Genomic DNA, 15,440 nt, shown 5'->3' on the forward strand with positions numbered 1-15,440 from the left:
AGTGTGACCTTCACAGTGCTCTAGTACTTGTGGACATCTTGCAAAGAGAAGCCTTATATATCTCCTCAATGTGTTAACAGTCAACTCCCCTACATGCAAAGCTACATGAAATATAGTTCCTTACTTGGCATCTTCTCAAGTTAGGACTTGAACTTCGTTTTGAGATGTTGATAAACATTGGTATAAACAACTGGGGAAAAAAAAGGATGGAATATTTTCTGATCATAGCTTTTATTATAAACACATAGATTAAATATTAACATAGGAATAAAGAGACATTATTTAGGCCTTTAAAATGCTAGATGTCCTAAAATAGCCCCAAAAGTCCATTTTACGCAATATCCACTGCGTTGGCAATCTCTGTAGAACCAATTCCATCATAACTGAAGCCTCTAAACCACTGGGATATTTCCTGTCCTCTCTTTCAAATAGAGCAGCATTCTGCTTAAGAAAACAGTTAGTCTGCATTTTTGTTTACTGCAGATCAGCCACAATAAATAAAAAAGATCCACAAGGTCAAGTAAAGGTAGTCCAAAAATATCAGCTTGGTCCAGTTCCTTTTTTAAATTTTACCCAACAGGCCAGGCTCTTCTCAAGTGGGGATAGAAGTTAATGGGCTGGAAGTTAACACTGTCAGTCAAGATCCACTGGACCTACTGGGAGCTTTACACAGAATGTCAGCAAGAGCAAGAACTGATCTTTGTTCTCTGAGTAACATGCAAAAACTTTTTCAGTTCTTTTATAAAAACTGGTCAAGAAGCGGAGCATGCGAGAGCCTGGGAATATCCTTTTGTTTGCCCATTTTGAAAACATTAAAAATCTGGATAGTTGAAGTTTTAAAAGCTTCAATTAACAGCTGATAAAAAAATAAATCCAAGAGATTCCATTTTTTCTTGACCCTTACTCAAAGTCAAAATAAGTTAAATCAATAATGCTTCAAGCTCTATGCTTCAATACTACCTGCTTTCCTGGTAGTCTTTTCTCTGCTCCCCCCTGTTCCTTGGCCTTCCAGCAGATGTTTGAATGGGATCCAAGTTATAAATGATAACAAATTATTCAGTGTATACATGAACATACCTATTAATACGGTCCAAACAACCAACAGTAAATGTGTAAGCAGGAATGGAATATATATATATATATATATTAAAACCAGTAGTTAAAGTAGTGCAAAGAGGTCTGGGCTTTTAGATGTATATATTATCAATTATATACATGGCATTTTCCTGCCTTAAAAATAACTATGAATAAACCTCTGAAAAGATGGGGACCAAGAAAAAATAAGCTTAGGACTTTGTAGGAAAAATATAATTTGCAATAAAAATATGTTAAGTTCTTGCTAGAAACAAGTAACAAAAATACAATCCCACACATAATTTTTCAGCATCCTCAACATGTAACAAATACTTCTGCAGTAGTGGCCCATCTTTTAAACAAAGTCTGAGTCCCTTAATATACTGCATTTTAATTAATATTAAAAAGCACTTGTATCAGTAAATATTTGCTTACTCTTTTACATGTTAGTTTGGCTTTTAGCAATGTAAGCAAATGCTAGAACACTTGTTGATTAGATAGGAAGTGGTTTATGTATAAGATTTCTATATAATAAAGTAATTTATCTAAAAATATTGGCCCTGATCCTGGGCAGGGCTGTTGGCTCTTTGTATTATTCCATTTATTCCAACCAGAATTCACCCAAACAGCGAGTCTGGAGGGCCCCACCTGCAAAGATCACGGGCACATCAGGGTACTCAACGACCATTCATCAAAGATGGAGGTTAGAAGAGCCTTTGGGTATTGCTTCATTGCATAGTTCCCTATTTGCCTCTGCGTACAGCCACAGCTTTACCACTTGCTGAGGCAGAAGGTATTTAGATCAAATAGTGTCAAGATGGGTGCAACCCCAGAGGTTCTGAGATACCTAGGAATAAGCCACTGACCAGACTGATTCCCACGGACTTTGGAGTCTGCTAAAGAGAAGACTGCAGATAAGGACATTAGTGACTACTGAGGAAGATGCTTCTCTCCAAGATGGGACTTCTGTGCTCTTATGGAAAGGGGCAAAAATATTTTTTTCCACAGTGGATTTTTTAAAAATTGAATTAGCACTTTTCCCAGTTCCTAGGTCCTCCTTTTGATAATATTTAGCCAGTATTTCTCTGTGAAACTGAATTTTCCCAGTTACCATGGAGGTGTGATGCAGTGGAGACCTTCTGAAGAACTCATACAGTATAAATAAAAGGAAAAATATTGTCTATTTAAACAGTGTAGGAGCATCTTTGTAGAAAAATCAGTCCTGAGTTTCACTTCCAGACTTCAAGATGGACCGATTCTGTACCATTTAACAACAACTTTTTCAGGGTTGGCAATAGTATCTTTCCACTGCTCCACTGCTTCACTGTTACTGCTATTGGAACTTATCCAGATCTGCAGTAAGAAACAGAAAGAAAAATAAAATTGAGTTTACCTGATATAACACAGAGGCCCAGACTGTATTTGTTCCAAATAAATACCACAGAAGTGTAGAATGAGATACAACGTGTGGACTCTGACCAAAGCATTATAGCAGCAAATACAGTTCTCTTGGGACTAGCATATTTTGGCTTTCAACTGTGAACACAGGGAGTGGGGGTTTAAATTTAGCCTCTAAGTAGAGAAGTCATTACATACTAATGTTTCTCTATTTAATAAGATGTTTTAAAGCAAGTATTCCATGCTCCATTCACATGCATGTGCTGGGGTCAAGGGCTCATCAGGATCAGTGATGGCTCTATGCATTCAAACTCCAGTTGGCTGCAAGCCACCTGGCATCCTGAGCTACCTGTCCAGCATTTGCATGAGCATTTAGAATTGCACACTCCAACAGACAGGGCCAAACCCGCATTCCACAGACGTTACTAACGTGCCCATACCACACGTTATCACGCAGTAAGAGTCCGTTTCTTCTCAGTATTCAATTAATGGATCGTGGCCATTGAACAAGGAAATGAGGTACAAGTAGGAAGTTTTCCTCCTGAACATTATCACCAGCCTCCACTGCCAAAATAATTCTGCTTATGTAAGTAGGTATCATTATTTACAGGACTCTATTTCCTCAGATCTTCCAAGAATAAGTCCTTTTAAGACTTCTCAGAAACCTTCACCATGAAGTACACTTAGCCTACGCTCCTGAGGCATGAGTCCTCAAGAAGTGAGAATAATGTCTTCCAGAATACCACAGGCAGCTGATGTTTCATCCACCGAGATTCAATATACATCTTGTTCATGATTAAAGCCATGCCTGTAAAAGCAGTCTAATCTAAGTATTGTCTACTGAGAACAGCATCCAATTAAACATCATTCTCTAAAGAACAAAGTTAATAGATCCAGCTATATTCATCCTTTTCCAGCTACTCAGCCAATTGCTCAAAGTACATTTTCCCCCCGAGCCATATTTTATGTCTTCATGTGTTATGTGGCAATGTCTGCCTGCATGAGCTAAAACAACCTTTTCCAAATAAATTCTGAGGAGCAGAAGTAGCTCATTTCCTCCCCCTAAAAATAAGATCTATGATTAAATTAAACTCATCAGATTGAGATGACCTCACATATTGCTAAATGACTGCAAATCCATACTCCGTTATTTTTTGCCCCAAGGTAGCACAACTAAACAGAACAACTTTTTTTTCTTTTCCTGTTCCAAATCCAACTCCACTAGCAGGAATCACAGAAAGACATGAGGCTCCTTAAAACGGAGGAAGATCACATAACTCTTGCTGGTACATAATTTCTGTAGCACGTCAGCATCTTTTATAACTGCATGTCTTCAGCAGGCACAAGAAACATCACCAGAATGGGACAGAATTTTATGTACCTAAGGATAGCACAGTCCTTCATGTGACAAAAGACATCATCATTTCAGCCTGAAAATAAATTCCACGTTATTTATTTATGCATATATTAAAATTCTGTTACTAACTCTGGCTGCATCAGGGAAAGCACTGAGGATTAAGAGCAGCTATGGCTCTATGGCTCACTATCCTATGAAAAAAAGGAAAGAAGGGACAGTATGATGGTAAATCAGAACAACCAAGGAAAGAGGACAGAGAGAATAAAAACACACCAGACTACCAAGTTTTATAGTGGTTAAATAAAAAGAATCACAAAAATGCTTTCAAAGAGACACTACAGAAGTTCCAAGTCAAAAAAAAAAAAAAAAGCACTCAACTAAAAAATAATTTTATTTGTTCACCTACATTATCACTTGATCACACATATTTAGAATATTGTGCTGATTTCAGCATTGCTTTACCCAGGAAGGCAGTCAGATACTGGAGCTGTTGGTATTTCCTTTCACACACACCTGTTTCTAAGTGCATTGGTATGGCAAGCCAACACACCCCTTTTCTGTACAGTACAGTGTAGGTTGTGGAGCTGCTGTGAGTGCTATGTTTGTTTTCTTCAGAAAGCCTAGAGGCAAGGAGCAGATCTCATTTATCTGTCTGTGGGAAGGAATCTTTCGCATTAAAATGACTTAAGGACCTATTTATAAAAGAAAAATCAAAATGTCAACTCCCATTCTGATCTTACTGAATGTTTAAGAGCCCAGTACTATTCTTTTTTGGGTTACATCCAGAAGAGCTTATTAGAATTTACTATTTTGCTATATGCCACCTTATTTAAAGTATTTTAAAACTCACACCAAGAAACCTGTGGAACTGGATTTTAAGTGAAGGATATGCTGCTTGTTAGCAGAAACCAACCTGTCCTATGAAGTGTTTTCTTCTCACTGAACTTCTGCTGTAGAGCTTGATGAGAAAGCTAATTCCTTGTTCAATTTGGCTAACTGGAAAAATCATCATTTCTCCCCACTTCACTTGGCCGTTAGTGGACTTCAGAAGATGAGTCTTCTTCTTATAGATCAGCCCTTCTGTACTAAACATTCCAACTTTCACAAAGAAATCTAGCACAAAAGGGAGGGAAAAAGGCATAAGACACAAAGGGTTACTCACAAACACACCCAATAAGGACCTGACAAAATCCACAAGTACGGTTCAAATTGCAACAGTTTCCCAAAAGTCTGGCCAAAAGAACTGCACAAGAACTTTCCTGACTAGTCACACGGAGTATCCTTCAATAATATTGACTTGCTTAACACAGCATTCAAACAGCAGGTGCAGGCTAATGCTCTTGTGTGTCAGGGTTAATACTGGGATAAAAATCTTCCAAAAGACATAAACATGTAGCTTCAAACCAAACAAAAAGTAATCAAGTAAGACATCTGTGGAAATAAGCCTTGGCAAAGGAAATCTACTGCACAGAATGTTAGTCTGAGGTTCGTAAGGAATTTTATGAACTGCCAACCCATTTGAGCAGCAATTTACCTGTAACAAATGCTTTTAGACAAGAGGCATGAGACAGCTGATGTAACTTACTTGAAGACAGCGGTGTAGATGAAACTGGAAGGTTCTGTGCTTCAAGAATCTGTAACTGAATCCTTCTGTTTATTGCTTGAAAACAAGTTCCTACTTGAAGTTCTGCACGGCACACCTACAAGCAGAAAAATGTTGCCATAATATCTGGATTAAGTTGCTTATAAACTCAGGAAACACAGGAATTCTGTCATACGTTGGGCTCCCACATTTCTGACTGGGATTTCCTGGACAGAAATATAAGTGTGTGTTGTATATACAACCTGCAGATGCACACAGTAAGTGCATCCTGTACATGTTATAGCTACAGTACCTGTGCACTGCACATATGGCCCTCGTGGGCTGCAGCCAGAGATACTGGACAAATAAACGAGTCCTCAGTTTTCACCTGGGAAAGATTCCTCAGTGGTAAGAGCAGACAACTATGGGGAAAACTGGAAATGCAGCTATACCTCTACTAAAGCTGGGTGCAGAAGTGAGAGACCAGGTATGCTCCCACTAACACAAAAACTTTCAGAGTTCTCCTCCCACACTTTAGCATTGTGCAATATGGAGTTATAAGCAATGCCTTCTATCAATACAAGGCCCTGTCACCTAAAGCATGAGTGCTCAGGGTGACTGCACGCTGTGGAGCTTCCTGTGTTGCGGAAGTCCTTGTGCTTTACATACCTACACACATACACACTCTGAACGTACTGAGATGTCCACTCTGATTTTTGTTTAGAATTTTGGCTAATGGCAAAGTTGCATGGCTGCATCCTCATTACTCTCCTGTCAGCTAATGTACTCTGAACACTGTAGGAACAGCAAGAGAAGATTTGTGGAGACCCAGCTTTCCTGACAGCCTCAATTTAAAAGAACTTTGTTAGTCCTGGTTCCCTTTAACACACTCCAGTGAAGCAAAATGCACTAAGCAAGAGAGCAACAGGCCAGATAAAGAAAAGTCAGTCTCCAAACCCAAATTCTCTCTGCAGCTCAGCCACAAAATTTCTGTGTAACCCTGAGGGAAAGCCACTTACTCAGCTCTGAGCTTTGGCTCTCTATTGGTAAGCAGGGTTGTTTGCTGCCTCACAGGGTAGTACAAGGATGAATTCCAGCAGTGTCTGGAAGGCTCTGGGATATAATGGTGAGGAAAGCCAACACAGAGAGAGAAGCTATGAGAAGATTTGGGAATTTACATCAGGATTAAGCAGTTTTAAAACTGCTTCCTCTTTCACTTAATCTGACTGCTTTTGAAGCTATTTGGTTATTCTTGTTAGAACTAGAAAATACCAAGTGTAATTTATGTTAGAAATCAAGACTATCACTCGTATTACTCAGACACACTTAGATAAAATCTGCATTTGAATTGCTAATTCAAGTTTAATTTGTTGAAAATACAAATGTCTAGACACAATCCGTAAAAGAAACAAACAAAGTGAGGGTAGGGGGAAAGGAAATCCCACTGTGAAAGCCACCTGCTTCTTATTACGCTAATGGAAATGAACTGTCTGAATTATTACTTCACAGCATGCAACCTGAACATTAAATATATGGCTATCTCTGCAGCTCCTGAAGATCTTTGCACTTCTCTTCCATAACAAAAGCAGATTTAATTTGCCTTGAGCTCCTGCTGTGAGTCCTCAGGATCTTCTGGTGCTTTTTTCATTGGAAAATGCCGTTACACAGTGTCCTTTGCTGAACGTTTCCCCAGAATGTCCCCCCCTCAAGCTGTGGGCCATAGTGTGGAAGAGCTTGCTCTTGCTCTTTTCCCAGAAACAGCTGCAGTTTATGACCAGAACAGCTATGTGCAGAGTTCAAAAAGTCTGCATTTTTTCCCCATCAAAATGCCTTTCCCCAAAAAAGTGGAAAAAAGAAAAACTCTGTTTGTTGTTAACAATGAATTAGTACCTTAATTATTTTACTTGCATTTCCAGCAATTCTTTCTAGGTGATACAACATACTTTTGCAGTATTGGCACTTACAGGTGCTTTGGAAGGAGGAGATATATCCAGCCAATGATTTGACTCCTCTGAGCTGAGCTCCCGCAGTGCCAAGGAGCACTCTCCAATTGTTTTTTTCCTGGGAGTCTGTGTCTGGATTTTAAATACCAATCTGACAGCTTGCAGGCTTTGCAGTTTAATAGCAAATACAAAAGTTTCCATAAATTCAATGTCCTAGAAAGAAAAACAGAGGAGTATCACCATTGTATGAGTCACAAGGAGCTTGAAACTTAGAAACCAAGGCTTCCTGGTCCTACGGCCACTGCTCCTGGCTACCATTTTAGGTTGTCACAGAAAATGTTCTTTTACAGTGGTGAGATCTCACAGACTCATGACCTCATTGTCACATTCGGGCAGGGACAAAGCTCTGGATTATTTTTTTAACTACTATAACAAGTTGAGGCTGTCTCTTCTGGAGCTTTACAACAGCACACACACATTGTCATCACAAATTCTCCTGTGGCTTTTTGCTTCAGTCCCTGCTGCTAATTTTATTTTCATTCACCTTTAGCTCATTATGGGAGGTTTATGTTGCTTTACCTTCCACCTCCTTAATATTTCTTCACTGCCACTATCAGGAGTCTTGTTATGTGACCAATTCTTACTACATTCTATAGAGAGATAACAAAAACTTTGTCTCCTGCCACAGTGAGAATCAGTAACATCCATCTATCTTCCTTGGGATGAATGTGCACCTACAGGTACGCCCAGGCTTCCTCCAGTCCCTCACCATTGAGTTGCCAAGGTTAGCAACTATGAGCTTATTTATCCTGCAGACCTGGGAGAAAAAGAAGGCAACACTGCCATGCAAGAGACGATACGGGGGAAGAAGTGGAACAATCCTGTTAAAAAACAGGATTCTGAGAGGTTGGGAAAACAAACCAAACAAACAAAACAACAAGCAAACTCCGGTAACCCAAGCCTAGGCAGCTAACACAGCAAATACAGCATAAGAGTGGATGTTTGGTCCATTTAAAAAATCCATTTACATTTCACTTTTATTTCTGGGGGAAAAACAATTAATTGGTGTTTTCCCTGCCTCTACTTACATTGCACCCTTCCTTGGGAGAAGATTTGAACTGCACTGGTTTGGGCAGTGTAAGAATTCCCTTGACGCAGATCCGTGGGTTTTCCCCACAGCTAGAAGGCCAGCTCAGGTCTTTGCACTGCAACATTGAAAAAACAGTCAGTTTCGACATTGTAAGACTCTGGCCTTCAGACATCTAAGAAACAGTCATCTACACTGTTCTAGAACTCTGAATAATTTCTGTAATACTGAATATAAATCAGAGCCAGTGTAACGACTGTGTAATTTCAGAACATTTAATAACTAACTTCCACAACCAGAGGGTGAAAAGTTATTTGGTAGATTTTTATGATTTCACTATGTGGCAATTTGACAACAGATAAATCATGAAGTCCCTTATGTAGCATTTATCACTTGACATAGTTATGAGGTTTCTGACTACTCAAAGAACTGTTGCTTAAAAATTATTCACAGTTCCTGGAATTGTATAAAACAGCCAGCATAACAGTATTACATTAGCTAATGAAAAGCCAAAAGCTGCTCTACATCCTCAAAATGCTACTATGGTTCTGCCCTGAAGGACCTGTTAAGAGTCAGCTAAATGCTGCCTCCGAACTTGTTCCAGTTTGCTGCCTCTGAATTTCCACAGTGGGACCAGCCTATTATCAGCCTGGCTTTCATATCTAAGAGTTCCTCACTCCACAATCAGAACACAAGTATAGTAACATAAAGAGTTGTATACTACATTTTGCTATTGACTGCAGCAGAACAGAGATTGCAACAGGAAAAAAAAAATATATATATAAAGGGGAAGATACTGTGAATTAAGACCAATATTACATTTGACAGAACTTTGTTTACATTGAGACTTAGAACTGATTTTTTCTGCTAAAAATATCACGGAGCCAAATTTAATGAGGATTAAAACTTAAGTACAGTAAAACAGATATTTGAGTAAATAATAATGAGGTTATTTATATTTGCTTACATGTAAAACTGTGATCCAAATCTGTTCTACAGAAGGAACATAACACAATTTCACATTCAGTCTTCCAAAGTCTCGTTCATCACCGGATAATGTAATAGTATCTGTGGAAGAAAGCCAATTAGTGTTTTTAGAAGTAATGCAGTATCTTAAATGTTCATTCCAAGAATAAGGGAACTCATTAGTAAGTGGACTCCTTATCTTTGAAAACTTCTCTCAAAGTAAGTTTTAAATATCTTAACACCTACATAATAAGGACAAAATATCCATGAAGTCCTGTAGCTTGGCCTTCTGCATAGTAAAAAGCCTTCATGTTTACCTCAGTTATCTCTATTAAATTTAATAACTTGTGTTGTACTCGAACAACTTTTAGAAAGAAAAAACAAATGTGCTTGAGACACCCAGAACACATAATCTATCACTTCCCTTCAATGAATCACTTTGACTGTTAAGTTTATAAATTGGCCTGCTTTTTATCTTTCTCAGATTTCAGTTCCAGCATAGTAAACATTTTACTATTATGCTTTATGCTAAGCCAGAAAAGCCATTTAATATCCAGTGTTTCTGTCATGACTGAAAGTAGGTCATTGCCTCCCAATCTTCTTTTTGAGGAGACGGGGTGAAATTCTGACTTCCAGTGGGGGGACTTTTGTGGGAACTTGATTAATTTTTCAAGGTTTATTTTGCAGTATCTCCCCTTCTTCAGCATTCTTTCATAAATAAGGGTACTAGGTTTGCATGCTTAATTCTCAGTGTAATATGGGTACTGGATCCCAGGTACTTCCCACAGAAAAATATTGATACATGAAAAAGGATGACAGCTGTCAACAAGGTGCTGCATTCTATCCTAACAGAACATCTGTAATTTCTTACTTTACTGGGTAGTAAAGCCAGGGAAGAATTTTTCAAAAGCATTATAACTCCTCAGGAGCTCATTTGCTCAATCTCCTGACATCAGGAAGGTGCAAGTCCAAAACTCTTAATTTCAAATTGCAAAGTAATCTCCAATATAATTTGCTAAACAGATCAATCTCAAAAAACAAACAAACAAAAAAACCCCAGCAGCAGAGACATCTTAATGTTTCAAGTGCCAAGGGAAATATTTCATTACAAGGTAAACAAACAAAATGTTACCCAGACTCCTGTTACTGCCCTGTGAATCCTTCCTGGAAGAGGTACTGCTAGGTACACTGGAGACTGAATCATATCTCTGGGGGAAAAAAAAAAAAAAAGGTCACTTCATTCAGAGCAACGGATGCAAAAAGCTAGAGAGGTTCTACCATGAGGCAAGACATGACGAAAACAAACAACACGTAGTTTCAAATTATTGTTTCACTCCCTACTCATCCGTTCATCCAGCAGCATGGAATTAGTGCTTGGGCACAAAGAGCTGATACAAGACATGTACAACCAGCACAGATTTTTTGCTCACTGATATATATGTAACTTTATCTCTATGTAAAAGATTATTTCTTGGAAAAAAAACAATATTCAGTGTTCTTTGCATCAATGGAAACTTCTAGTGTTCCACTTTTCAACTGATGGGAGAAATCACAAGATGATGAACCACAACCTCTTGTCTGTCTTGTCCTGCCTAGCAGCCTATTCAGATTTCTCAACAGTGCCACTGGGTCAGAAGAACACTGCTCAGAGAAGACATCAGGGAAGAGTCTCTTGAAGTTGGTCAAGATGTTGAACTTTTCCCTATACTCCTTCCAGTGCATAGTACAATGCCCTTCAGTGTTTACTTTGAAAACACAATGCAACAGGGACAGACAAAGTAAACTGAGTTTTCAGTATAACCCAAGCTGCAAGGGGAACTCACCTTCATGAATCGATGAGGTGGGCTTCTGAGATCAAACATTGAACGACTTACATCAAATGATCCAGGCAAGGTACTAGGTCTTAAATCACTAACTAAAAGGACAAAGAGAGTAATAAAAACTGTGTAAGCATCATTGCTAGGAAAAAAAATATAATTAAGGAGCTTTAAAAAAATTTAAATAGACCTATGGTAGAACTGAAACCTAGCTAAATAACAACTAAAGAAAGACATCAGCATCTTTCCCCACCTCCCTCTCCCCAAACCCTCTAATGAAACAAGAAAATGCAGAGGATGAGCCATTAAAATATCTTAATCAGTTCCATCTCTGAAACCTTTCAAACTTACTTGGTCACATTGGTATCACTGAGAGAACGAGGACCCTGGCGCAAAGTTATTTCCTCAAGAGAAAAGGGTGGGATTTTTTCAGTACATGCTTTAGCAAATTGGAAAAGTCTTGTCTTTAAATGTATTCAGCCAGAACTGGGACTTAGCCTGCTCTCCATTTTTAAATTTATCCACAGTAAAGATCCGAGTGGCAAAAACATGCTGCCTGCTAAACTTGGTCTCATCTCCTGGTTTTACTGATCACAGTGCCAAAGCATCATACTCTGCACCCATACTAGAACTCAGACAAAGCAAGTCTTAACTCTAAGATTACTTGTACTTGTTATAGCACAAAAGCAGTATCTTTATTTTATAGAAGAGTAGTTCTCTTAGAAGTTGGAGGTGATTAAGTACATCGTTACAGTTTTCTTCGTCAAAGCAGTACAGAGCTAAGGTACGTTATCTATGCATATTGTGCAGCAATAGTAGAAAATGAGAGCCAATCTAATGCCACTGTTTCAGGAATCTTTGCTGACTCCAGTCATGCTCAAGAGGTTTTTAAAGCCTCTCAACTTCAAAACTGACCCATACAGAAATGAATGAAGTACAGTTTAACTACTAGGACTACCCGATGCAGTGAATTCCTTTTCATTCCAATGCTGTGTGTATTTCAGAAGTCTTCCATTACCATTCACTGATCACAGCTTAAGAGAATTACATCCCTTGTTGCTGAAAATTTAATTCCCTTTTATTGCTATCAAAATATATAACCAATTATGGTTACTGTGAGATGTGACAATAAAGAATAATTATTTCTTTTCCCAAGGAAGGAAATGAGACCAGAGATGAAGAAAGTTTTGACAATCCATAGGAGAGAAAGGAAAGTAACAACATCATTTAGAACAAATGTGATGAAGGTCTGTATGCCTGGCACAAGTTCTAAATTCTCTCTTGTGTGTGACACAAAAGGGCTGAGATGTTCCCAAGTCTGGTGTAGAAATAGTATTATAGTATCATATGAGGCCTATAAACCTGCTTTATATCATCAGTATATAACGGGAGCAAATGGGAGAGATCAGCCCATTACTGGATTTGAAACCAATTATGGTTATAGTTATTAATTCCGTATTACAGTATTCATGATTTTCACAAACTACTAGGAAACATCCACTTGATCCTACAGGTTATAAATCACTGGAACACTTTAAAGAGCAACAGTTTCTAGTAACACTGGTTAAGGTTTCCAATGAACTTGGCGTGTTGGGTGGAGAGATGGTGCCTTTTTCAAAGCTTCCATTTTTAATGGAAAAAAATGTTAATGTTTACACTGAGAAAGCTGTCTGTAAAATATAAAAAAGCAGAAAAAATTTAACCATAAATATATGTTGTTTACCAATAATAACAAGAAATTTGGAAAAATATTAATAAATTTATTTTTCAGTCTGTTTGTTGGTGGGTTTGGTTTTTTTAAGATGGAGAAGAGGGACTTCATATGAAAATTCAATAATTTCATTTCACACCCTCCAAATAAACACATTATGTAGCTCTAAGCCCACAAACATGAGAAGTATCATAGCACTTGCTGCAACAAAATAGGCTTAGTATTTTGCTTAAATAATCTATAGATGCACATGAAGGCCATTATCTAACTTTTGAAACAGCGGTCAAAAAAAGCTGGAGGAAGAAGGCATTTTAGAACTGTACTCTAGACACAAGTGACATTTCTTACTAGTGAAGTGCTTCTTTAGCTGGAAGAAAAATGGCAAAAAGAGATGATGAGCTGTAGGGAAGATGTTCAAGACAGTTTTATAAAATCCATTTGGCTCCCACCACAGGTGCTTGCAAAGTCTAGCAATCCCATATGCAGTAAAGGTTGCTAAAATTCTACATGTGTTTTGTTATAGTAAAAAAAATAATATATGGAGTAGTCTTTTCAAGTAAGTCTCTATGGTGATTTAGAATTACTTTTAAAACAGGACACAGACTGAGACACTTCCTCCAGCTATAAAATAAGCATGCTATACCATTCTAAATAAAACATCTTTAAAAATGCATGCTGTTGCCAGTTTCTGACTCGATTTACTATCTCACAGCCCACTCGCATTCTTACACATTTATGCAATGAGAAGCAGGGACATGTCTGCACCTTGAAAAGCAAACTACAAAAAAGCTGGTAGAGAGCATCACTTCCCATTTTGCACCTGTTCTTATCATTTGCTCCTAAATGGTTTTTGGTGCTTGCACCTCTCTCTGTATATATACTTCCCAGGCATTCCGCCACTCAACATACTGCCTGACTTCCTTTTTCTATCTTCCTCAAAAACTCCTATTACTTGTAGCTGGAATCTCTAGTACTGAATCCTGTTTTGGATCAGAGGTAGCTACACTAGCTTGCTTTGCCAATTTGTCTACCTCTGTGTGATGCATGCAAGCCTTGTTCAGCACCCAAAAGACAGAAAGCAACAGTGCAGCTGGAAATCAAGCAGAGCTGGCTCTAGAGACTGATTTGCCAGTCAAGAAGTATCTGTAGCACACAGACCAGTTGGAGGACTGCTATAATCAAACTTATCTTCTGTAGATTAATGCCTTTTTTCCTGTTACCTGTAAACCTTGGGAAAGGGAGGAAGACAGAAAAGTAAGAGTGTGGTCCTTCTCACCTGATCCATATAATTTCCTATTGACTGATTTTGCTTGGCAGCGCCTCATCAGATCTGGCGAAACCCGATGCTCCAAATAGAAAGGGTTGTACACGTCATAGTGGGGCCACTGGTACAGGCTGTGCAGTTCTGCTTTCCGGTCACCAAAGGAGGCTCTGGCAGATTCTGGAGAACACAAGTAAACATCAAATGCAAGAGTTCCAGACATAACACATGCTGCTTGGCTTCACAAGGCAGGCAGAGTGCCTTCAGGCCAAAGAACAAAAGTATTTCAGTATTATCTGCTTCAGGAAAAAAAAGAGTAAAGAAAACACATACACACATAATGTCAGACTTCCACAGTGTGCTGGCAAACACTGGAATTAAGTTGGCATAAAAAGCTATGCATAGCCTGTCTGGGAGTCCTACAATAAATGCCTAACTAGTTCAGATACAGAAAGCTCCCAAGACAGACAGCAAGACAGAAATTAACAGGAAAAGTAGGGCCATGTGTACAGAAAACCTCTGAGTTATTTGGCTGTCTTCCCTCAGGACATTCCCACTCAGCTAACAGACCCTCAGACCTTCAGGAGGGTCCTGTATGGAAAAATAATGTGACTTGTGCCCACAGTCTCCTTGTCATCCAGTTTCCATAGGAAGTCTGTCAGTGGCAAAATCACTGGCCCAAAATGACTTGAATTGTTGGCTGAAGCACAAGTAGACAGATCTGAGAATGCCTGAATCCCAGCCCTTTACTCAGCCCATTACAGCACAGCTGCCCTATTTTCCTTTCCTTTATTTATAATCATTTAAGAAAAAACATGCAGATCTTGGACAGCAGAACAGTAAAGAACACTGCTGTAGTGCTTCGTTTTGTCTGTCTGGAGTGAAAATAAGCAACATATAACAGTACAATAGAGAATGGGGATGGGGTGATCTGGGCTCTGCCAAGCTCTGACATTTACTTCCTCAACTTCACTTCCCTGGATGTCAACCTGTATGTTAAAAAGTTCTTTACTTCACTAGAAAGTGCCTTCAATTCTGCAACCGTGTTGCACCATAAGAGGTAAACTATTACTGTCATAAAATAATTTCCTCCAGGTGTTAGAAGAGTAAGTAAAAAGAGTAACTAAAACAGTGAGATGGAACATAAGAGATGATAAAGGAAGAATTTAAGTATAACAGGCTTGAGGATGATGTAAACTGGGACAAACGCTGCAAGTGAGGCCATAAAGAATTTATACACAGCA

The 15,440-nt window shown here is 38.6% G+C and overlaps 1 protein-coding gene across 5 annotated transcripts in view; it reads right to left on the reverse strand.

Moving 5' to 3' along the window:
* Positions 1 to 214: 214 nt before the first annotated feature.
* The window catches only part of TC2N (tandem C2 domains, nuclear), a 35,311-nt gene continuing 20,085 nt past the window's right edge, over positions 215 to 15,440 (reverse strand). For 4 of the 5 annotated variants that reach the window (XM_051622149.1, XM_051622145.1, XM_051622146.1 and 1 more), the window contains exons 4-12: positions 14,212 to 14,376; positions 11,231 to 11,322; positions 10,540 to 10,615; positions 9,409 to 9,509; positions 8,443 to 8,559; positions 7,376 to 7,567; positions 5,415 to 5,529; positions 4,743 to 4,942; positions 215 to 2,427 (exon numbers count right to left, since the gene is read on the reverse strand). In XM_051622149.1, the coding sequence (XP_051478109.1) occupies positions 2,317 to 2,427; positions 4,743 to 4,942; positions 5,415 to 5,529; positions 7,376 to 7,567; positions 8,443 to 8,559; positions 9,409 to 9,509; positions 10,540 to 10,615; positions 11,231 to 11,322; positions 14,212 to 14,376 (1,169 nt within the window). In that variant the 3' untranslated portion in view covers positions 215 to 2,316. The remainder of the gene's footprint in view (positions 2,428 to 4,742; positions 4,943 to 5,414; positions 5,530 to 7,375; positions 7,568 to 8,442; positions 8,560 to 9,408; positions 9,510 to 10,539; positions 10,616 to 11,230; positions 11,323 to 14,211; positions 14,377 to 15,440) is intronic. The other variant, XM_051622150.1, reaches the window with a different exon arrangement.

The sequence above is a fragment of the Apus apus genome, chromosome 5 (assembly GCF_020740795.1).
Source record: "Apus apus isolate bApuApu2 chromosome 5, bApuApu2.pri.cur, whole genome shotgun sequence".
In the NCBI taxonomy this organism is placed as follows: Eukaryota; Metazoa; Chordata; class Aves; order Apodiformes; family Apodidae; genus Apus; species Apus apus.